Source organism: Bos indicus x Bos taurus, chromosome 18 (assembly GCF_003369695.1).
Source record: "Bos indicus x Bos taurus breed Angus x Brahman F1 hybrid chromosome 18, Bos_hybrid_MaternalHap_v2.0, whole genome shotgun sequence".
Lineage (NCBI taxonomy): Eukaryota > Metazoa > Chordata > Mammalia > Artiodactyla > Bovidae > Bos > Bos indicus x Bos taurus.
In genome coordinates, this window is record NC_040093.1 from 55,760,039 (window position 1) to 55,784,628 (window position 24,590).

Here is a 24,590-nt window from a genome sequence, read left to right on the forward strand (position 1 = left end):
TTTATAGATGCAGGGCAGATTTCCATGCCAACCTACACACTCAGGCCAGTTTTACTGCCCAGTTATGGCAGAATCTCATAAATAGGATTCTTCGGGGAGCAGACTTCTGTCAGATAACCTGAGGGCTTCATTCTGTATCCTTTCCAGCCTACACTCATTGATTGCATTTGCTGGCTACAAAATACCTCCCTTCCCTTTCCCTTGAACCATGCCAGCAAACTCAAGACTGGGTACAGCGGGCGAGGAGGGGACACTCTGTAACTTCAAGCCAATTGTTACGGGGGCAGGGATACGTCTCTGGGATGCTATCATCCTCACAATGGCCCCTTTTCCAAGCCACACGCCGGGCACTGTGCTCACTGTCTATTTTGGCTTTGACTTTGAAATGCTCTATGCTGTTTAATCCTTATTACCAGGTGGGTACACTTATCTCCATTTTATTGCTAAATGAATCAGATCTCAGAGAGGTTAAGTAGTACATCTAAGCTCACACAGCCAGAAAAACGGCTGCATAGGGATCTAAAGGACATCTGAGATCAACACGTGGGTCTTCAGATCTTGGCAAAACATCCATTAACATGCGATGCAGCTATATCATCAGTTAGACAATAGTCAGTGCATGGGAAATAAGGGTGATCTGAGGGTTCTATAAAGATAGAAGCTAAAATACATTCAGTTACTGACACTGTCATAGACTAGTAGACTAGTCCGTCTCAGCGGAGTCAAGGCACGTTGCAAAGCCCTCTCCTTCGGCTCATGTGACTCTTGCCAGTCTTCCACCTAGATGGCCGAGGAGTTTTCCGTTTGGAGGCTGGGTTGTTCCACTGCCTCACTCGCATTGAATAGCCTTGAAGAGATGGGATTTAAATTGTGCTGAGGATATTAGTCTAAAGTGAATGAAGTGGAGAGTAGACTTCGCATTTATGTCCCCAGAGTGATAAACGAGGGAGTGTAATTTTTTTTCTAAGGCAAAGAAAATGGGAAACCAACGTGGATTTCAGACACATGAGAAATAGCTTATGAATTTAGATGATAGCTTGGTAGAAATAAATTGTACATCTGTTCATTCATTTTAATAAAGTGGAGAGATGGCATGCTGCTGGGGCCCTTGGAGAACCCTGGGTTTTTAAAATTATGGTCCTATAATAGTAGCATTAAAATTTGTAATGCAGCCAGTGGTTTCTGAATTGGAGGGAAAATTCATTTATAAAATAAAAGTTCAGACTTTGGAATGTAAATGGGAAAATGCAATTTTTCTTGGCCAGCTATGAATTAGTCCTGGGAGGATCCTGCAGCATCTTGACCATAAAATATATATTTTTAAATCTTAGGAGAAAGTTTTCAGACTGCTGGTGGAGCTTCCTTGGGCAATCTCTATTTAGGTACATCGTGCAGGTATGAATAATATGGTTAACCGCTTTGCTATTTCTGCCTTGAACTTGGTGCTTCATGTACAAGAGCAATTGTAGATTAATATTTCCATTTGAAATGAGTCTGGCCTGTTATACATACAAAAATCATTTTTACTCAATAGTAGAAACATAAGGAAGAGAACTTTTATAGGCCAGCAATGACGTGTTGCCATGAAATTTTACTCATTCTACAAATAGTATTGAGCTTCTTATTACATGTGAGCCCTATGCTTGATATTGGGGAAGATACAACGGTCCTGACTGTAGGTTTCCTGCTGACTTTGAAACCTAGAAGTATCATTAAACTTTCTCCAGAAATTGGTATTAAGCCCATAGAAAGCTTTTAGACAGACTATGTAATTTCAATTTTATTTTACAAATCAGCCTCCAAGTTTTCAGGTGGGAAAGAGGTACACAAAAATCTGGTTGTGCTGACTGGCATGGATGACACAGGTCCAGCTGGCAAAATCTCCAGACCGCCTCAAATATATTCTATTTGCCTCTTAATGAAATACTGAATGGATGTAGATTATACACTTTAGCCCATAACCTTGTAGATTAAAAAATATAGATTGTGCAGAGGTTGTGTTTAGTCTTAGAACTGAGGGCAATTAGTTTTTGTCTTAGGTCAGTTTTTGCCCCAATAGGTAAGACATTCTCCTCAGGTTTGTGGGAATCTACATTATTATCTCAGGAAGTCCCACAGATGAGGGGTCTGGGGTGTGACTCATCCACGAGACAGAACAGAGGTGGGACAAAGGCCAAAAAAAAAAAAAAAAAAATTCCACATTTCCCACAGGCAGGACGAAGGTGTGGGCACTGGCCAGATGGAGGCAGATAGAGACCCCAGAGAGTTCTGCAATTAACATGTTTTGTTAACCAAGCCTAGAATTGAAATTAGTCAGGTCAGCGTCCTTCTGGGAATTGTTTTTATACACCCATGCTGACCGATGTCTACTTTCTTAGGTTGCGTTTCTGGAAGGATAATTTACTAGACCAATGAAAGGACATGTTTTAAAGGGTTTTGACAGTGTCTGGATCGAGGGTCTACTCTTGAAGACGGCTCTGCTGCCTCCTCCAATGGGATCTACTTGAATTGGAGACGGGACAACGTCAGCACCTCAGGAAGAGAGATGGGACAGAAGGGAGCTTTGAAGAGAGTGGGGCTCAAGTCATCCACCAAGCAAGCAGCAAAAGGGGGTGTTGTGAATTAAATAGAAAGAATGGAAGTCCCTCCACTCCTACGAGGTTAGGAAACCCTATGTTTATGATTTACGTTCAGATATCATCTGTGGATTCACTCACCTTTACACTCCCCCATCACAGGGCCTGGATCACACTAGGTGGGTAATTAATGCACATGGCATGCCCTAGAGTCAACCACATTCTGAGTACTTTCAGATCCCTCATCTCTGTGTGTATTCCATGCAATACCCCAGCAACACAAGTACGACCATGTTGTCCACAGGAAGTCCCCAGGACAGGTCTGTGTCTTAACACTTCCAGATGGCTGGCAGTTGTCTTGGGCCTCTGGCAATGAGTGTGGCCTCGAAACAGTCACAAAGATGAAGAATGTGAGACAGCCACATGCTGCGTGGAAAAATCAACAACAAAAAAAATTTAAAAGCCTAGGAAGGGGAATTCCCTGGCCATTCAGTGGTTAGTATACCTTGCTTTCACTGCCTAGGGCGTGGGTACAATGCCTGGCTGGAGAACTAAGATCCTGCGAACTGTGCAGCACAGTTTGGAAAACAAACAAGGAAACAATAAAACAAACAGACAATAAAAGAAACAACAAACCCACAGGAAAAACAAGCAAACAAACAATAAAAGAAAGGGAGCATCTCTCTGTCCACCCCAGACCTCCCAAATCAGAAGCTGCATTTTAACAAGATCTCCAGGTGATTCTTTTGCTCGTGAAAGTCTGAGAAACTAATTCTACAATAAGATGTACTTTAAACAAATAAAGTCCAGAAATAGGAAACAGCCGTGCTCCCTGGCACCTCAGCTGGGGCAAAGCTGTTGTGAGAGCAAGGCCCTCCTCTAGCCTGGCTCTTGACTGCTGTGCTTTCGTCTCAACCCTACTCACACGTGTGCGTCTCCTGCTACGCTGCGGCTCACCTACGAGTGTGGGCTGACTTGCAGGGAGTGATGGACTCGACTCTTTCTGCGGTGCTCCAGCTCAGGACTTGTGGATGACCACCCCCACTGTTCTGAGGCAAAACGGGGAGAATATGAGTGGCAGAAATTGCAAAAAGAAAAAAACCTTATTTTCTACAGGTCTAAGAAAAGAAAAGTGAAGTCATTCAGTTGTGTCCATCTCTTTGCAACCCCTATGGACTGTAGCCTACCAGGGTCCTCTGTCCATGGGATTTCCCAGGCAAGAATACTGGGGTGGGTTGCCATTTCCTTCTCCAGGGGATCTTCCCAACCCAGGGATCGAACCTGGGTCTCCCACATTGTGGGCAGACGCTTTACCATCTGAGCCACCAGGGAAGCCTGCAGGTCTGAGAGGTATATACCAAATCCCAAGAGGGGCAGAAGAAGCGAATGGTCCCATCACCATGAAGCCAGGTCATAGACTCTGTTAGTCATAGTCACTGGCACGAGGGGCAGTGGGCGGGGGAGGTGGAGAGTACAAATCTGCAAAAAATACACAGTGAGGGCTTCTCACACAGGTCAGGGTGTGACTGGGCCATCCTTCAAACGGGTGCATCAGGGGCTTCAGAACTGGTAAACCAATCTAGAAGAATTAAGCATCTCTTGGGACCATGGATCTTTGAAGGGAACACAAGGGCCTCATTGTTTTGACTTAAAGTATACACACACACACACACACAAACACACACACACACACAAACACTTTTTATTTATAATATATTTAGGTGGGGAACGGTTTCCTTGGTGGCTCACCAGTAAGGACTCTGCCTGCCAATGAAGGAGATGCAGGAGACACGAGTTAGATCCCTGGGTCAGGAAAGATTCCCTGGAGGAGGAAATGGTAACCCACTCCAATATTCTTGCCTGGAGTATTCTATGAACAGAGGAGTCCAGTGGGCTACAGTCCATGGGGTTGCAAAGAGTCAGACATGACTGAGCAGCTAAACAACAACAATAGGTGGGGAAGCATGACTTTATACATAGCAATGTGCTAGTGAACACTTAACATCTGACTCCTCAGGGGGGAAAAAGCCCAGATTTGTAGCTTGTGCCCTAACTCTGGCTGATTCAAGACACCAATGTGACATCGCTGCACACAGAATTGGGAAGAGATGTACTCAGTCAGCTCTCACATAGCCAGGGTCAGGCCACCCTGTGCAGCCCTGCTAGCCACCCCTGGGCTAAGCTCGTTCTCTCTCTAGCAGGTTCCGTGTGAATGGAAAGTGTGGCTTCCATCTGAGGACACCCCTTTTTTGAGGAACAATCCTACCCCATCCTGTGGGATTACATTGGTGCTGTCAATCATAGGCCTTACTTTACTTCTTCAGAAATGGACACGTGACCTTGGATGGGCCAACTGTCTCATCATTCCCTGGCATTCGGTGTCTGTCTAACCTTGTGACCCAATACAACCAACTGAAGCCTTCCCATGAAACTCGTGTTTGGGTCTGAGGAACAGGGTACGTGTGTCTTCCTCTGTACATAAGCCATGGGGATGTAGGCTTAGGGCCCTTAGAGGCCATCTTCCCTGCTATGAGGAGAGAGCCTACTGTAGAATAAAAGCTAACATGGACAAGCGGAGCTGAGAGACAGAGTGGCACATGCATAGCATGCCGATGATGCTGTCCAAACCCTGGAGACAGCCCCCTCTGGAAGCCCTTAGACTTCCCCGGGGACGAGTACAATGCATTCTCTACTGATGAGGACCAATGCCTTCCTTCCCTAGGGATGATGACCAATGCCTTCCAGGATTCGCTCATGCTGGTTCAAAGTGGGTTTCTGCATTCAACTACAAAATGAGAACAGGCAAAGGATCTTAAACTCTGGAGAAATTAAAAGCAGATTTTCTTGAGCATCTAGCCTCAGTCTTCCTCAAATTGACTTGTTTTTTCATTTTCCCAGAACGGAAGGAAAACAGATACTTAGACCATTCCTATGTGAGGCTGGTACAAGCGGTCAATTCGGTTTACTGGGGTTTGTTGAAGCTTTCCCCTGAGCACTGTGGGAGGCCAGGGCTTGGCTGTTACAAACCAGACAGCTAACTGGTTCTAGCTCTGATATACAGACTTACAGTGCTGAACTGAACCTATGTTAAACCATTCAACCAGGGGTGATTAGCAAAGGCATCTGTTTCTATTTGCAGAGCTGCTGGGCAGGCAAGAACGCTATTTATTGATTTGATTTAATGCAACAAATATTCTTTGTGCTCTGTCTGCATACACTGTTCTATGACTGAAGGGGAAGACGGTGACAAATGAAGCCCTGTCTGCCCTCGGGGAGCTCCAGTCTGGAGGAGGCCCAGACGGATACCTGCAGTGCCAATCCCACACATGCTGGGAAGGATGCCATGGTTGGGGCTGAACAAAACGCTTATCAAAGAGAGCCAGTTAAGTCTGTCTGGGAGATCTGTGGGAGCTGAAGGGAAATGCATAGCTTCCTGACCTGCTCAGCTGCAGGCAGACAAGGGCTTGCCCACCTTCCTTAACTCTCCAGCCTTCAGCTCACCACCTGTGTTGGCCAAGCACGTGGTGAGTGCATGAATGAAAGCCAAGGCCGCTTTTGACTCTGCTAAGTCAGAACAAGTATATCAAGTGCACAAAGATTTGTGAACTTGGAGAAGCACATTATCTCATTAATGATCATGGAGCTGCAGTAACGACAGTCATAAATTTAAAAGATTTAAAAATTGTTATCGGAGATAGCAGACTAGTATAAAAATGACCCTAGCTAATGAACCAAAGTTTTTCTTGCTTTATAGGGTTTTGCCCGAATTCTCCAGTGAATAAAACCTGGATTTCCATTGAGAAATCTAATAATTAGTGTACATTATGATACCAGTGCAGGCAGATTTTGGATTAGATATGCACGTGGAGGTGCCTAAAGGGGAAATGTCAGTATATTTCCAAAAACGTTGCTGTGTTCAACATATGGCATTGGATTTGGTTGTTGAGAAATAAATAGGAGACCAGTGTGTCAGGGGCCTGGCTTCTTTCACTTCAGAATCCCACAGAACCAGAACAATGTGTAAAGTCTCAGAAGGTGAGTCCAGCGTAGCGCTCTGGGAACAGACACCTGGAGTGAGTAGTCCTGCCAGAGACCGTAACCGTGGCATGTTTCCAGCATTCCTGTATCTCAGTTTCCTCACCTGTGAAATTAGGATGACATACAAGACTATGCATGTCAAAGGGCTGTTACAAGAATTAAATGAGTTAAGATGCCTGAAGCCCTTAGAATAGTGTCTCCCACAGATAAGCACTTAATCACTGTTGGCTTAAAAAATTTGGTTTTCTGGATGAAAACATTTTTCATTTACTCTTTGCTCTAAGAAATGATTATTATATTTGCCCACTAGACCCATCAAAATAAAGCTATAAGACCACTAACCAAATTCACTGGCTATTAAAAGACCCACCCTCCCCGTTTTTAATTTGAAGAAACTGCAGAGTGAGAAAGAGTAGCTTAGACTTGTGCTGGTGAGCCCAGGAGAGAAATGTGTGTGTGTTACAGTTGTGTCCTGGGCTTGCACTACACACTGTCCTGATTGGGACGGAGAGGCAGGCGAGGCGACAGGAGGGCAGGAGGCTGTGAGCTGACAATGGAAAAGTTCAAGCAGAGATGAGATCGGAGGTTATAAATGTGACATTTTCAGCAAGTTCCCAGTGCACAAGTGTAAAGAGAAAAACTGGATGGATGTTCCCTGAGGAACAGCCCTGACCTGAATCCTGGAGAGCTGCCCAAAGGGCAAAGGCACAGAACTGAAGCTGAAGCCAGCAGAAGCGCGTTCTCTGAGGACGGGGTCTGCAGGCACTGTGCGGGAGGGTTGTTAACCCCATCACGGTGCAGAAGCAGCTTACTCCGGGGTTGAGAGCATGGGGCCTAGACTCTGGGCAAGTTCTTCAGCCCTCTGAGCCTCAGTCTCCACATCCACTAAATGGGTATTACAATGAGAGTCTCAGGGTTGGCAGCAGGAGTGAAAAACGGAGTGTATGTAAGCCTCTTGGACACGGCCTGGCCCAAAGCAAGCACTTTCAGATGTTTGCACTGGCTTCTAGAAGTTTGTTTAATGATAAAGAGGATGCAGGAGCAGGTCCAGGAAGTGTTGGACAGACAGAACTTCTGTAACAATGGCCAGTCTTGCTTTTGATAAAAGTTCATCACACATTTGCCTTAATTGACGGAACACTTGCTAAGGAAGAAAGAGACCCAAAGTTCAGCATCTCAGCATCTAGTCCCCCAGCGACCTGGAGGAGGAACCGGCCCACCCAGCCCCAGCTTTCTCACATGCGCTGGGTCGAGAACCAGACCCTCTTCACTGGACTGTCCGGGTGGTAGGTGGGAAAGTGACTGGACTGTGGAAGGGCTTCATTAGCTTAAAAACTACTATATCAGTGTCCACTAATGCTGGTTCCCTGCTGTGGGCATTATTCCCACTTCTATGGAGGTATGCGTCATGTGTGGCCAGCGGCACCATCCCCAGCAATTTCTGACGGCAGGAATGGCCATGTTTTTGAGCAGGGTGGGGGCTCCAAGTCTCGAAAGGTCTACCCTTTGTAGTGTCTGCCAATGTCTTCCCACTGCATTTCCAGTGAGCAGCCTCCTGCCTTGCCCACATGATCAGCCCCTGCCTTCCTGTCCAGTCTCACATCCCCCGCTGTCTCTCATGCTCTCCATCCATACCGGATGGCTCTCAGTTCCTCGAGCTAGACGTGCTTTCCCTGCCTCCAGAACTTCATGTGGACCCTCTGCGTCTTCCCAAGTCCCATGGGCATGGATTCTGATGGAATCCTAACCAGTAGTGTCTCAGAATGGGACCTCCCTTGGAAATAGAGGTGGCCAAGCTAAAATGAGGTCTCAAGTGTGCTCCACACCAACACAACCGGCATTCTTATAAAAAGGAGAAAATTATGCATAGACATGCACCAGGGCTTCCCTGGGAGCTCAGATGGTAAAGAGTCTGCCCGCAATGCGGGAGACCTGGGTTCGATCCCTGGGTTGGGAAGATCGCCTGGAGAAGGAAATGGCAACCCACTCCAATATTCTTGCCTGGGAAATCCCGTGGATGGAGGAGTCAGGCAGGTTATAGTCTGTGGGGTCACAAAGACTCGGACACAACTGAGCGACTTCACTTTCTTTACGTTCACTTACGCACACAGAAAGAAGGTCACGGGAAGATAACAGAAGAGACTGGGCGATGCATCTACACGCTATGATCACCACACATCGCCTGCAGATCACTGGGAAGCAGACACAGACACGAGTAGGTGCTTCCTCAGTGCCCCGTGGACACGTGGACCTTGAGTGAACAAACGTTGTTCAAGCCACGTAGTGTGCGGTATTTTGTTACTGTCATCATAAATGTCACTCCTTGGAGGAGACCTCCTTGAACGCCACAGTGGCTGCCCACATGTGTCCTTCTAGAGTGAGTTCACCCCACTCCAGCCTGTCCCTAGGGTCACATGTAGCTATTTGCTGGCTAGTTGTCCCCATTTTATTAACTTATTTATTTATATAATTTATTTAATTTTGGCCACATGGCTTGTGGGATCTCAGTTTCCTGACCAGGGATTGACTCTGGGCCATAGCAGTGAAAACTCAGAATCCTGACCGTGAGGCCACCAAGAAAGTCCCCAGTGGTCTCCAGCTGAAGTCGTGACTTCCTGAGGTCAGGGACCATTGTGTGTGAGGCTGGCAAGCTGTGCTCGCCTCCCTGCACCCTAGCCTCACACAGTGCCTGGCACAGAGGACTCATGGAATACACTTCTGATAGGGGGGCTGGTGGGTGAATGAGTTCAGCCCATGTGAGTATCTAAATAGCACAGTATTAACATTCTTGCTGTTTCCCAGCAGCGTGTAGACTGAGCCATACTCTGGTGGCTTCTCCACCTTCCTGGAGGCAGAATTTCCTTTAATTTCCAGAAGAGTGATTTTAAAACTAAAGAAAAAAAGGAAAAACAAAATAACCTATCCTTACAAGCATAACAGATTGTATTTAACTTTATCACATATGATATTTATATATATATATATATATATATATATGTATGCCGAACATCATGGCATCCGGTCCCATCACTTCATGGGAAATAGATGGGGAAACAGTGGAAACAGTGTCAGACTTTATTTTTCTGGGCTCCAAAATCACTGCAGATGGTGACTGCAGCCATTAAATTAAAAGACGCTTACTCCTTGGAAGCAAAGTTATGACCAACCTAGATAGCATATTCAAAAGCAGAGACATTACTTTGCCAACAAAGGTTTGTCTAGTCAAGGCTATGGTTTTTCCTGTGGTCATGTATGGATGTGAGAGTTGGACTGTGAAGAAGGCTGAGTGCTGAAGAATTGATGCTTTTGAACTGTGGTGTTGGAGAAGACTCTTGAGAGTCCCTTGGACTGCAAGGAGATGCAACCAGTCCATTCTGAAGGAGATCAGCCCTGGGATTTCTTTGGAAGGACTGATGCTAAAGCTGAAACTCCAGTACTTTGGCCACCTCATGCGAAGAGTTGACTCATTGGAAAAGACTCTGATGCTGGGAGGGATTGGGGGCAGGAGGAGAAGCGGACGACAGAGGATGAGATGGCTGGATGGCATCACTGACTCAATGGACGTGAATCTCAATGAACTCCGGGAGTTGGTGATGGACAGGGAGGCCTGGCGTGCTGCGATTCATGGGGTCGCAAAGAGTCAGACACGACTAAGCGACTGATGTGTGTGTGTGTGATGCTATAAAATTAGGAAAAGGAACTTTCTAATAAACCACTGGTTTGTGGAAAAAAATGAATGACTGAATGCACTTTGGAAGGCAACAGTCTAATGTTCTGATATGCAATATATACATCCAGGTAAGACAGGCTGAAAAAGATACTTCTCATAAATTCCTGTCTTCTTAGATCTGGGCAGATCGACAGCAAAATACAATGCTGCCAATACCGGGAAAACTGATATTCAGCCTGTAAATGAAATAGATTTTAGTTTGGAAACAAATGAATACATTAAAATAAATTCTGGATGATTTTGTTAAAGCCCTCTTAGAAGAATGAACCCATACAGAACTTGGGCTGTGAAATATTTTCTTTCTTGTTTTTAAGTTCTCAGTAAACGTTGAGCCTGTTTCTACTCTAACAATTCCTTTATGTATTATTTATTAATGCTGACTTTTTTTTCTTTTCTTTCTTTCTTTTTTTTTTTTTACTTGACTGACAGGGTAGTAGATTTAGGGCTTTCTGGAGTTTATGTAGATTCGTTTATTTACTTGAGAAAGGAATTTAACTCCAGCCCTCTGGGCTCTCTGTGCACCCTGGGAAAACGACACACCGCAGGGTCCCTCACGACTCTGTGCTGCTGTGGGGTCTGGATTTTTTCACCGGCAGCAGTATTCTTTGCCACAGTGAGGCTGGCCTGAGATCTGCAATCAGCCTTGAGCAGCCTCCCTCGGGTCTAAAACCACGGCCTGGATGAAATTCTCTCTAAAGCCCCTTTGAGCACTTTCTGATTGCCTCTGTTGCTCACCATCCAACATTTATAATTTATTTACTCATTCACCTGTTATTTGGTTATGTGCCAAGGCTGGCTGCTGGGGCCAGAGCACGGAGCAAAGGGACAAAGTTCCTTTTCTCATGGAGCTTCTGTTCTCATTTGGGAAGAGCGACAATAAGCGAATAAATAACTTAATTGTATAGCACTTTAGAATGTGAATGTTATACACTATAGGAGTGAAATATGTACATATTAGGATATATACATATTAGAAAAGAATAGAATATGTAAGAGGATATTACATAACATATGATGGTTTACAGGTAACACTGAATATGATAAGAAACTGTAATTATATTTAATAGTGTATTAGAAGCTGAGACACAACAGGCAGTAATGAGGATTTACCACATGAATAATAATTTCACCTCCAGCTAAACTTTTGATGTGATCCCTGTGTTAAGTCCTAGAGGCAGTGATGGAAGAGATATGTCCCTAAATATGAAAGCATCCTAGCAGTACTGGGGAGATACAGAAGGAATACATGACTCAAAGGCAACATGATAAGACTGAGCTGGCAGATGCGCAGCATGGGTAGCAACAAGGAGGGAGAAGCAGCAAGCTGCCTAAGGGATTTATAACTTGGGGACCTACAAAAAGCGTAAATTGGAGCTTTCCAGGTATGAAAGAAGAGAAAGGCATTCCAGGGAGAAGGGATATGCAGTGGCATGGAGGCATCCTAAAGCCTGGCAGGTTGGGGGGATAACTAGAACTTCAGCGTGGTCTGAGTTGGAGGTAGGTGGTGACCAAGTGGACCACGTTTAAAACCATCCAGGCTAAGACCCGGTGCTCTTGTTTCTAACACTGTTCAGCACAAAATGGTTTCCAGGTGCAGTGTGGGCATGGGTATTTCATCTCCTTTGGGTTGCTCTTGGCTTTCTCTTTTTGAACTCTTGCATTCTCATTCTGCAAGCTGCATTTTGAGGTGTAGTAATATTACATTCATAGAGTTAAAAAAATTGATGTTTTACAGCTCTGTGGCTGTTGCTCTTGGTGTGAGGATATTGTCTTTGAGCAGAAGCAGATGGATGAAGCCTTCAGAGGCCCCGTGCCACAGAGTGGCCCTGTGGTGAGACTCTGCCAGCTGTAGTAAAAAACTGCTTCTATTGCCACTGAGTTGCTGCTGACCCTCAGAGCGTAACCAGAGGGTTCGCAAAGGCACAGGATTTGCATAGAGGTTCACACAGGAGAGATGGGGATCAACACATCATGAATATAATCATGAAGGAGTGATTAATGCAATAAATCATCTGGCTGTCTGGTCTACCTTTACAGGAGGCTTGAAGAACCAGCCACCCAGTAGATTACATTTTTTCACTTTAACAAATCCAGGTGTTTCGACATCACACACACAGTGTATAATCGACTTGGGCGTTTTCAACAATGCAAGATTTCTCATCCTGCTGTCACTGAACAATTAAATCTGGGAGCGCACACACCACTTCCCTTTTCTTTAGCTGGAAGAATCTTGTTTGGATGATGGCTTCTATTTATAGAGCACTGCTTATATTTGAACAACCATTTTCCTTCACTCTCTTTTAGTCAACAAATTCAGCTGTAGACCTGCTGTTTGAAGTGCCTCTGAAATTTTAACTCCAGGAGACTTAGTTGATGATTTCATGTATTTTTTTACAAGCTTGGAGCAGGAGAAGAAAGCAGTGAACTCACCCCTTCCTAGTGAAGATAAATGGGGACATGGGTATTGGCTGTTTTGCAACTAACCCTTCTTCAGTTATGAGATGGCAAGTTTGGAATGAGATTTGCCTTTGAGGGCTCTGGAGTTCCTTGGACAAGATGTTGGACCTGCACAGAGGTGGACCAGGAACTGATGTCATCAGGAGTGAGGTGACCGTTTGCACAGTTGGGGGCTGGTGGCATCTGTGTTGTGAAGTCACACTCTTCTATTCTCTCCAAATATTCCATTTCTGTATGTGTTGGGAGGCCCCCAGCTGCCACACAAAACACGGGATAAAGATCCCAGTGATGTATGTTTGGTTTTATTTAAAACTTCAGCCACACAGAAAACTGTCAGTTATGTTATTTCACAGCATCACAGCAAAATGTATCACATATTTCACCATAATAGCTATAAAAAGCTTCATGGGAAGAGGGAGTCCAGACTATTTGAAATAACATTTAATCATCTTTAAAGATTTATCTGGTTGTTAAAATGTCTTGGACTCCAACTTCCAGAAAAGTCACTTGAGTCAGATAATTGAAATGGGTTTGATGTTCTAAGAAATATGTAATTGACTTTCTGGATTAATCTCTGTTGAGCAAGCAGAATGTGTAATTATGTGGTCAGTGTTTAGTCCTGGCCACTTCTGAATTTAAAAGGCTCTCTTAAGGGAAACAAACTCTTACAGAAGTAGGAGTTTTTTCATCACTCAGTCGTGTCCAACTCTTTGTGACCCCATGGGCTATAGCCCACCAGGTTCCTCTGTCCATGCGATTTCCCAGGCAAGGATATTGGAGTGGATTGCCATTTCCTTCTCCAGGGGATCTTCCTGACCCAGGGATAAGACCTGTGTCTCCTGTGTCTCCTGCATTGGCAGGCAGATTCTTTACCACTAGTGCCGCCCAGGAAGCCTAGAAGTAAGAGAGTTTTATTTAAAGCACTCAAATATATGGCGTGGAACCCTGGGGGAGTGGGTAAATATATTCACTTCAATCAGATTTTTGGTAAAAGATGACACACAATGTACATTTACTAGCTTTATACCTGGGGCCATCAAACTACCAAGAACAAATGAAAAGATCTAGAAGAGTTCAGAAAACTCAGATATTCATATCAACTCAAGAGTGAAGGAACAGGAAAGCATAGGCTGCCCCTAATGATGTAGTTCAGTTTCCTCCGTGTTAGAGTCGTTTCTTGGTTATCAGTATCAATGAGGAGACACAAAGTTTTTAATCTTTTCAGTAAAATGAATTGATTATGAAGCAAAGGGGTATAAGATGGGGTGAGTACTGTCAAAGCATTTAATTCCATTTCTTCGACCCACATTTTTAATGAATATATTATGAAGTTTTGTGCTACAGTGGATTCCATATACACAGCATCTACTGACTTTCCCTAATAATCCAGAGTAAAAGGCTAAGCCACAGTTTTCTCTGTTTACAGTGACTGGGGCAAGCTTCTTTTAGACCACCCCTCAAATCTAGGATAGCTCAAGCATATGGACTTTACACATCCTCTCCCCTCAACCTATCTGAAAGCACTAGAGAGCTACCAAGGCAGCTGGAACTTGAGAATCCAGATCCTGCTGTGAAGGGAAGTTAATGAAGTAAAGCCAACACTTTATAAAGCTTTTACTCTCAAGGCAGAGTAAGAGTATAAGGGCACAGGGACAAGAGGCTAAGAATCTGAGTAGAAAGTGCTGCTATGAGACCAGGAAGCTGAGCAGAGCTTTCAACAGTCTCATGGGCTGACAAGGCCACTGAAATTCAGGGTGTCCAAGATGGAAAAGCCTTTGTAAAAAGTATCCATATTTCAGTTAGAATTCCAGAGAGGCTGTACCTAAGAGTAAGAGAAACCATGATAGCCCTCACTCAAGACTGAAACTCAACGATGATCTAACTCAATCCTAGACCGATTTAAAGTCATCCTTTTCTACTTTTGTTGGTTTACAGAAAGCAAAAATGATAAAGTTAAGGAATAGTGTACATTGATGTTATCCTGACATCTTGCTTCAGATATTTTATTTAGAGGAAAAAGTAAATTTCTAAGGTGATAAATAAAATAGTTCCTTGACTAATAAACTTACAAATGAAGAGCAGTGAGTCAAAATGAACACACTGGTAGAGATTTACATTTCTTGTGATTTACCTGCAATACCAACATACAAAAATCTTAAAAAAAATTAATTTATTTATTTTAATTGGAGTCTAATTACTTTACAATATTGTAGTGGTTTTTGCCATACATTGACATGAATCAGCCACGGGTGCACATGTGTCCCCCATCCTGAACCCCTCTCCTACCTCCTTCCTCATCCCATCCCTCTGGGTTGTCCCAGTGTACCGGCTTTGAGTGCCCTGTTTCATGCACTGAACTTGGACTGGTCATCTGTTTCACATGTGGTAATATACATGTTTCAATGCTATTCTCTCAAATCATCCCACCCTCGCCTTCTCCCACAGAGTCCAAAAGTCTGTTCTTTATATCTGTGTCTCTTTTGCTGTCTCGCATATAGGGTCATCATTACCATCTTTCTAAATTCCATATATATGTGTTAATATACTGTATTGGTGTATTTCTTTCTGACTTACTTCATTCTGTATAATAGGCTCAAGTTTCATCCACCTCATTAGAGCTGATTAAAATGCATTCTTTTTAACAGCTGAGTAATATTCCATTGTGTATATGTACCACAGCTTTCTTATCCATTCATCTGCCGATGGACATCTAGGTTGCGTCCATGTCCTGGCTATTGTAAACAGTGCTGCGATAAACATTGGGGTACACATGTCTCTTTCAGTTCTGGTTTCTTTGGTATATATGCCCAGCAGTGGGATTACTGGGTCATAGGGCAGTTCTATTTCCAGTTTTTTAAGCAATCTCCCCTACTGTTCTCCATAGTGGCTGTACTAGTTTGCATTCCCACCAACAGTGTAAGAGGGTTCCTCATTCTCCACACCCTCTCCAGCATTTATTTTTTGTAGACTTTTTGGTAGCAGCCATTCTGACCGGTGTGAGATGGTACCTCATTGTGGTTTTGATTTGCATTTCTCTGATAATGAGTGATGTTGAACATCTTTTCATGTGTTTGTTAGCCATCTATGTCTTCTTTGGATAAATGTCTGTTTAGTTCTTTGGCCTATTTTTTGATTGGGTCATTTATTTTTCTGGTATTGAGCTGCATGAACTGCTTGTATATTTTTTGAGATTAATTCTTTGTCAGTTGCTTCATTTGCTATTATTTTCTCCCATTCTGAAGGCTGTCTTTTCACCTTTGCTTATAGTTTCTTTTGTTGTGCAGAAGCTTTTAAGTTTAATTAGGTTCCATTTGTTTATTTTTGCTTTTATTTCCATTACCCTGGGTGGTGGGTCATAGAGGATCCTGCTGTGATTTATGTCAGAGAGTGTTTTGCCTATGTTTTCCTCTAGAACTTTTACAGTTTCTGGTCTTACATTTAGATCTTTAATCCATCTTGAGTTTATTTTTGTGTATGGTATTAGAAAGTGTTCTAGTTTCATTCTTTTACAGGTGGTTGACCAGATTTCCCAACACCACTTGTTAAAGAGATGTCTTTTCTCTATTGTATACTCTTGCCTCCTTTGTCAAAGATAAGGTGTCCATAGGTGCATGAATTTATCTCTGGGCTTTCTATTTTGTTCCATTGATCTATATTTCTGTCCTTGTGCCAGTAACATACTGTCTTGATGACTGTAGCTTTGTAGTATAGTCTGAAGTCAGGCAGGTTGATTCCTCTAGTTTCTTTCTTCTTTCTCAAGACTGCTTTGGCTATTTGAGGTTTTTTTGTATTTCCATACAAATTTTTGAAATTATTTGTTCTAGTTTGGTGAAAAACACTGTTGGTAGCTTGATAGGGATTGCACTGAATCTATAGATTGCTTTGGAGTATCTATAGATACTCATTTTCACTATATTGATTCTTCTGATCCACAAACATGGTATATTTTCCGTCTATTTGTGTCATCTTTGATTTCTTTCATCAGTGTTTTAGTTTTCTATATATGTCTTTTGTTTCTTTAGGTAGATTTATTCCTAAGTATTTTATTCTTTTCATCACCATGGTGAATGGAATTGTTTCCTTAATTTCTCTTTCGCTTTCTCATTGTTAGTGTATAGGAATGCAACGGATTTCTGTGTACATTGATGTTATCCTGACATCTTGCTTCAGATATTTCATTTAGAGGAAAAAAGTAAAGTTCTAATGTGATAAATAAAATAGCTCCTTGATTAATAAACTTACAAATGAAGAGGCAGTGAGTCAAAATGAACACACTGGTAGAGATTTAAATTTCTTGTGATTTACCTGCAATACCAACATACAAAAATCTTAAACTGCCTCAAAACAATGATGTGGGTAACATGATTACAAGTGTCATCAGTTTAAAGATTGGTCTTTATACAAGAACATTTGACACTGCAGAGCTATATATATATATCTATATGATAGAAACTTGATAGAGATGTTCTTATATATAACCACAATTCTTCAATTTCACATGAGTTTTCCAATAACATAGTAAAGGTGAAACAATATTTCTAAACTCTCAACAATACAGAGCAAGCTTCTATCAACGCTGCTAGAGAAAAGATTAGACTTATTGTTCCCCTTCTGAAGAAAATGTCTTTACATAATTATTACATAAAGAAGAGACCACAAAGTTTTCAGTTAAACATGTAAGAGGAAAAAGTATTATGGGGTGAACTAGGCAGCTAATTAATAAATAATTAGTGCAATATTTTTATTATGAAAACCAGTATTGCAAAGAAAAGATAAGACTCCTGAAGCAGCGAAGTCCTTCAAGGCCTGACACTGACTTTTGTGAATGCAGACTAGACCCCAGTACCTTCTTGGTCACTTAATGCAAGTATCTGCTGGTGACTCAGTTTCAACTTGCTGACTCCCAGCTTACACCATTTATCTTTACCCCTTTATGAAAACTGGATCATTTACCCATCTCTCAGTTTCCAGAAAAACAGGGCCTTTTAAGTTTTTTTTTTACACCATTTTTATTACAGGTATTGTACTATGATAGTTTGAACATTAAAATATTTACCTTAAAAAGAATTCATCAAGTAGGTAAAAAAAATTCCTAAGTTATTAACTCTTCATTACCAATTTCCATTTTAAGGTAAAACTTGAAAACAATTGATAGAATAAATGAATGAAAACATTTAAAAATGTTATAATTATTTGCAAATACATTCTTTGAAAATCAATAGTGATTTAATTAATCCCCCAATCGTGGGGTTTATGTGAAAATATTTGTTGAAAATATGTGTTGAACATTAACTATGCTATAAGGAACAAATAACACATTTTTTTCTTAAAAAAAATTTTAGAGAGACATGGACAAGTCCTTTTGCTCTAAATTGGACTGAGATTCTCAACCATAATTCAGACTGTGGGTTTGGAGAGTTTATCTATATTCCCTAAAGTCATTTCCAAATACCTAATCTAGAAAAGCCACAGCTAACAAGTAAACATTAACAGTTAAAGCCACGTGTAAAAACTATTAGGAAAACTCACAGAAGACTCTCCATAGTGAGACTAGTGCTTCTAACCCAAATTTTCATGAAAATCAATGACTAAGATTGATTTCATATATCAGTAACAATTTACAGCACTTGGATCCTCACACCCAAGGACAGTGTTCTCAACTTAAAATTATCTTCAGGAAACATTCAGCAGGTACTGGATTGTTGAGTGACAACTGGGAATGCAACAGAAAATAAAAGAGGTGTGGGCTTCAGCAAGCTTACAGTCAAAGTGAATACTCACAGGGGAACAAATGATCTCAGTATGCACTATTCGCTGTTTAAAATAACTTTAAAAATACAACATCTCCTTCCTCAGTACCAACCTCTATATTATCAGGGGCTGCAACCTGCCAACTAAAGACAGCTGGCGTTGTTTCTCAATATCCCTTACAGATAAAGAAGGCTAAGGAGACTCAAGTAGATGTCATTTGACTTTCTGGGGAAGTTCTTTAGAGGATGTTTTACTTAGGTGATAGGTTCTCCTTTGCCTTTCTCATTTCCTGCTTCTTTTTATCTGTTACATGCACATGATGGCTGGCACTGCAGTGACCCTACTGTACCATGATGCAGCTTTGGGGAAGGCAGAGAAGAAAGGTTAAGAGGAACACAGTAAATTGACAATATCATGGTCTTGCCATGTTGGCCTGGCACTGTTGACCCAGAGACTTTCATGTGAGAGAAACTACACCTCTATCTCATTTAACAGCACACTATTTGCAGTCTGTAATTTTTGGCCAGCTGAAACTCCTCTTTTAAACAGATAAAAAAATTCATTTTTCTGGAGATGAAAGATCACATAAAGTAGAAATTTAGAAAAAGACAACAATCATCTATTAATATTTCCATGAATTTCCTAAGAAATGTCCTTGTATATGAAGAAACTTACATAAAACAACATCTTCTTGGACAGGTTTCTAGATACTTTCAACCTTGAATGACCACCGTTTCCATTCTGGGATGACTGAGCCCTGACCTTTATCTCTAAAAATTATTTCAGCTTCAGGATCACAGGTCCCTGTTACTTTCTTTTCTGAGTTCATCCTGTTTGACTTCTTTCACACCCAAGACCATCTTTGGACTGTCTCCATCCCTTCTCCACCTAACAGGCTTCTCTCAGATGTCTTTGCTTTTTCCCACAGTGATGAGTTTTACAGTTTCTGCCCTCTCTTCTTCAGAATTACTTCTCCCTTAATCATGGGAGGGTCTTAATCACGTATTTTGAAGTGTTTGAGCAGGTTCGTAGATCACTTTAAAGAAAAATAGCAGCTTTTCAACATGGATGGAAGACAGCCCTTTAGATAAGAATTTCGGTTGGCTTTCTGAATTTTAAAAATGACGTCATTTATCACACCATCGTCTTGCTCACTGCTGCCATCTTCCTCACCACCACCTTCCTCACCATCTTCCTCATGACTGCCTTTACCCCACTCTCCTCTCTGCCACTTTGTAAATTACCACCACATCCTCACCACCAACACTCTAGAGAAGTCGAGGTCACAAGAAGTAGTGCTTGTCACCATCAGCTCATTTAACATTCACAAGAACTCAGTGAGGTGGGCTTTATGATCAGCCCCACTAACAGGTGACAAAATGAGAACATGGATGGTGAACGTGCTGAGATCACATGGCTTATAGGTGGGCTTTGAATCCCCTTCTGGTCTAGAGCTCACCCCATCACATCTCTTTCACTGCCTCTAGTGTTCTGGCGTCCACAGTGTATGAACCCCCCACTCAATGACAAAGAACAGCAGCCTTCCTGGAACACGCTAGATAATTTAGTTGTGAATTTGATTTGCCCAGCATTGGCAAAGACTCTTTTGGACATCTAACGTCTAAGAGAGAGAATGTGAAGTACTAGCTTCCCATTTTTCTCGTTTTGTTACTTGTGTCTCCATACAAGTTGTGATGTCAGCTCTGCCCCATGGGAATCTCAAGCTCATTATCCAATGTCCATTTGAAGAGAGTTCTGTGCTTTTGCCAATATTCACAGGTGAATACATTATGCTACTCAAGGTCTCTTACTTTACTTCAGATCTATGTTAAATCTTTCCTTAAATTCAGTGGTATTAACAACAATATCAACAACAAGAGCCTCTCACAGTATTTAGCCCATAGCTAGGAACACAAGCTGAGCTCAATTCAGCCTCCACTGATATAACTAATTAACATCACCTTTTTGGTAACATGGATAGGTTTTCTTATTTCAGATTGGGGTTATCCAATTTCTAGTGTCATTACTATGTCTATACTGACCATTTCACAGTGTCTTGAGTTATTCTTTTTAAAGAGGTTCCTGAGAAATTTTACAGATCAACCAATATCTCCCACTGAATATCTTAGGAACACCAGCTCAATGAGACATGATGAGGTGGTCCAGGAAAAATTATCCCCAGGCCAAATGAGCCTGAGAAAGCTTACAGACCATACCTACCCCTTGGAGAACACAAAGCATTGTAAAAGTGCCCAGAAGCCCTGTAGTAAAAGAAACCCTGCATACCATTCCTCTCAGTGCTCTCCAGATTTCTCTGACCCTGAAATCTCCCTCCACCTCCCCCTCTACAATGATACAACTTGTGGAATGAATTTCTTGGAGCATAGTTTGAGAAACATGGGAATAATATGCAATCTATTTTAGCAGTTACAGAAGCAGTGTTGTGGGGGCGATAGAATGGACCACATCAGCTATGTGGACTTTGCTGTTTTGAGGTTAGACCCCTGAGTGTCCAAGATGCCACTGGGCGAGGGGGAAATTTCCATCTCCTGGATGAGTCAGGCGGGGCTGCTGATGTGCAGAGGTCACTGGGGAGCCAGGGGGCTGGGAAGGGTCATCGGGGGTGGCCCTGGGACATGTGAGAGAGGGGTGCACAGTTGCCAGTCCAGACCTGGGTGTCTTCTCTGAGTGCCTGGGAGGGGAGGAAACATCAACAGTGGGCAAGGAAGTGCAGTGTTGGGGCTGAGAGCATGGTTCACAGGGCGTGGTGCTCACATCCCACTTCTGCTACATGTTCTGCCCAAGACCTTGGAGACCCAGATTCTCTGAGCTTTTAATAAGCTCTCTGATTGCTTAAAAAATGTGGCTCATGAAGCCAACCTCACACGATCAATTGAGACAATGGGTCACAGGTGGAGAGCCCTGAGGTGGTGGTGGTGGATATACAGGAAAGGTTTGGCAAACGGGGGGCTGCCATGACTGATGCTATGCTCTTGGTCAATAAGAGGGGTGTTAAGTCCTTGGCTCTGGTCCTGACCCCCAAAGAAACCAAGACCATCACATTGCCTTCTGAGGTATGGTGCCAATGACTTCTTAGTCTGGACACATACTCAGCAGCTGGATCCGGTCTTGCATACTCAGCCTGTCCACAAACACTATTCCGTTGGAATAGATGGGAAACAACAACCGCGATCCACAATCATAAAAGCACAGGAGCCGCAAATAAATAACGGCTCTCCCAGACGAGCTAACTTGGTTGTTATTTATAAGCTCCTGGGCCGCCCAGTTATTGCCAAGAAAATCTGCTTTACCTTCTTGCTGCTGTTCCGTCTGGCCCCTCAATCTGTACTTGCTGAAAAAATAGTTATTGTTATGCTAAAACCACAATAGGACTCGCATAATTCAGCACTAAATAACACCGATAAAACTATGAAAGTGGCACTTTGGCATTAAAAGTTATTTTCTTATGGACTTTAACAAGATTCAATGCTTTTGAATCATAATGCTCTGGTATTTTCCACTTAAAAAAAAAAGATAAAAATGTAGAAAACTATTCTGGCAAAACACCATCTTCTCTCCACAAAGGAGAGCTTTGATGTTGCAAACAGGGAGCCAGCAGGGCTGTGGTTCACGGAATCAATGTTAATCAGCAATCATGGCCATGACCGCGAGGGGTGCTCAGCGGGGGTTTACCTCTTTCTTGGTGAACTTTGGTGAGTGATCGTTTTTGTCATCGATCATGATTGTCGCTGTGGCCGTGCCTGTTAATCCAACATCCAGTCCTGCCATGTCTTGAGCCTCAATGATCAGTTCATACTTGGGATTTTCCAGCGTCTACGAGGCAAAAACACAACAGAGAGGATGGGATTTAGACTGGAGTCGCTGCTTGGGACAGGTGGCCGGCCTGTGCTCGGCTGGAGCGGTGTGCTCCCTCCCTCAGGGCAGGCGCCTGGAAGGGCAGCACCCCACCTTGGGCAGCAGTCTCAGCTGTGGTGGACAGATGTACCTTTGGAGTCTCTCCCAGCAGGACAGTCCTTATGCATGGACTGGAGTTGGCTGTGGGGATGGAATCTATTTTCTGTCCTTGTTTAAGGGGGCATGTGATATATTCCAGAATGTTCAAAGTCCAGGGTTTGGGTACACATTGCACATTTGATGTTTATATCCATTATATGTCATTTCACAGTGGCCTCATGGAACTGATCTGGAAATGAGGCTAAATCTGATGATGAGATTAGGGCAAAGATAACAGCCTTAGGAACTGAACAATCTGGACCAGGCATCAGATTACTCTGCTTTTCAGAAACCAGTGTCAGTCTTTTCAACGAGCATGTTAAGTTGCATTTATTGTTCCCATTTTACAAGTGAGAAAGCACCAACTGAGGTTTAGAGTTGTTTATACTGCACTTCCTTCATAGCACTGTGAGTTGTTTTAGTCTTTTATGTCATGTGAAATTTGAAAGATGTTTTTTAATCCAGTCGAGATCTGATAAATTTAACACAAAAGCAATACCACACTGCTATCCCTCAATACATATATTTTTCATTTGAATATTTGACAGATATTTTGCTATTATGTTTAAACACTCTCAGTTGATTCAGGGCTCAGCGGGGAGTTGGGTGTGATCAGCTCCAATAGGAAGAGTGCCTGAGATGTGGGACTATGCTGGCTCCTGACTGCAACTCTCCCCTGGATTCTGTAACACACCCTGGGGTTTATTCAGGAGGTTCTTCTTGGCCCTGAAGTCAGCCAGAATCGATTCTGGGGTTGCTTGCAATTAAAGGAAACTGTGGTGAAGACTTTTACTTGTTTACCCAATCCTATTTCTTTTGACTGCGGGGCGGCTTCCCAGGGGGTGCTAGTGGTAAAGAACCCGGCTGCCGATGCCGGAGATGTAAGACACTTGGGTTCGATCCCTGAGCCAGAAAGATCCCCTGGAGAAGGAAATGGAAACCCACTCCAGTATTTTTGCCTGGAGAATCCCACGGACAGACAAGCTTGGCGGGCTATGGTCCACGGGGTTGCAATGAATAAGACAAGATTGAAGAGACTTAGCACGCACGTGCAGCTGGACCTTACGAACTGTGTGACCGATTCTGGACAATGGAATGTGGGCAGAAGAGATGGACTAATCTGGCCCCTAAGGCACCCGCATAATCCTCTGTGTTTTCTATTCCCCAGAAGGAAGAAGCCCGGATCTCCACGTGACTGTGGCACAGAGACCCTTCACTGACACGCTGTAGGCTGGGATGTGAACAAGAGATGAGCCTTTGCTCAGGGTTAAGGGCAGTTTATGACAGTGCTTGTCCTCCCCTGACTAATTTGAAGGCTATGTTTCCCATTTGGCCTTATTTTGATGCCCATTTACCATCTCCCCAAGTGGATGACAAAGTTTTCAAGGGCAAGGACCATGCCTTAGACCCCGACACCCAGCCGGTACGCAGCACACAAGCTGGCCAACTCACTTTCATTATTGATAATGATGATATACTACTGTTTCCCTGAACTAAATTATATCTCAAAGGTCTGAGCATATCCAAACCAGAGCCATTTACTCTCAGGGAATGGCTCATCCTTTGGGGAACTCTAGCTCAAGGAGATAGGATTTTATTTGGACCAAGAGAAGCACTGTGTCAAAACTGGGAGAATTAAATTGGCTGCTTTGATTTTATTTTAAGCTATCTGATCTGTAAGACATATCTGAGAGGCAAGCTGCTCTCCTGGTTTGAATTCTGCAGTCATGCATTTCTATTGCATTTGCCATCTCCTCCTGGGTGTTGATTCGATACCAGTTAATATATAACCTAGAAACAAAAGGAAGATGGTGTGTCTGCAAGAAAAAGCCTCGGGTGTATCTCCACAGCCATGGGCTGAGTTCACCAATCACACTGATTTGAAAACCAAACATTTTATCTTGAAAAAAAAAAAAAGAATCAAACTGTGTCATTAAACATGGCATATAATCAATCACCGGACCCTTGATGTTTTATACAGCTACCTCGACTGCCATACGAGTGAGCATTTAACGGAACATTTA

General features: G+C 42.9%; 1 protein-coding gene across 1 annotated transcript in view; it reads right to left on the minus strand.

Moving 5' to 3' along the window:
• Positions 1 to 24,590, minus strand: part of CDH13 (cadherin 13) — a 1,016,229-nt gene that overhangs the window by 112,410 nt on the left and 879,229 nt on the right. Inside the window, exon 8 of the mRNA XM_027513936.1 lies at positions 22,246 to 22,386. Coding sequence (XP_027369737.1) covers positions 22,246 to 22,386 — 141 coding nt within the window. The remainder of the gene's footprint in view (positions 1 to 22,245; positions 22,387 to 24,590) is intronic.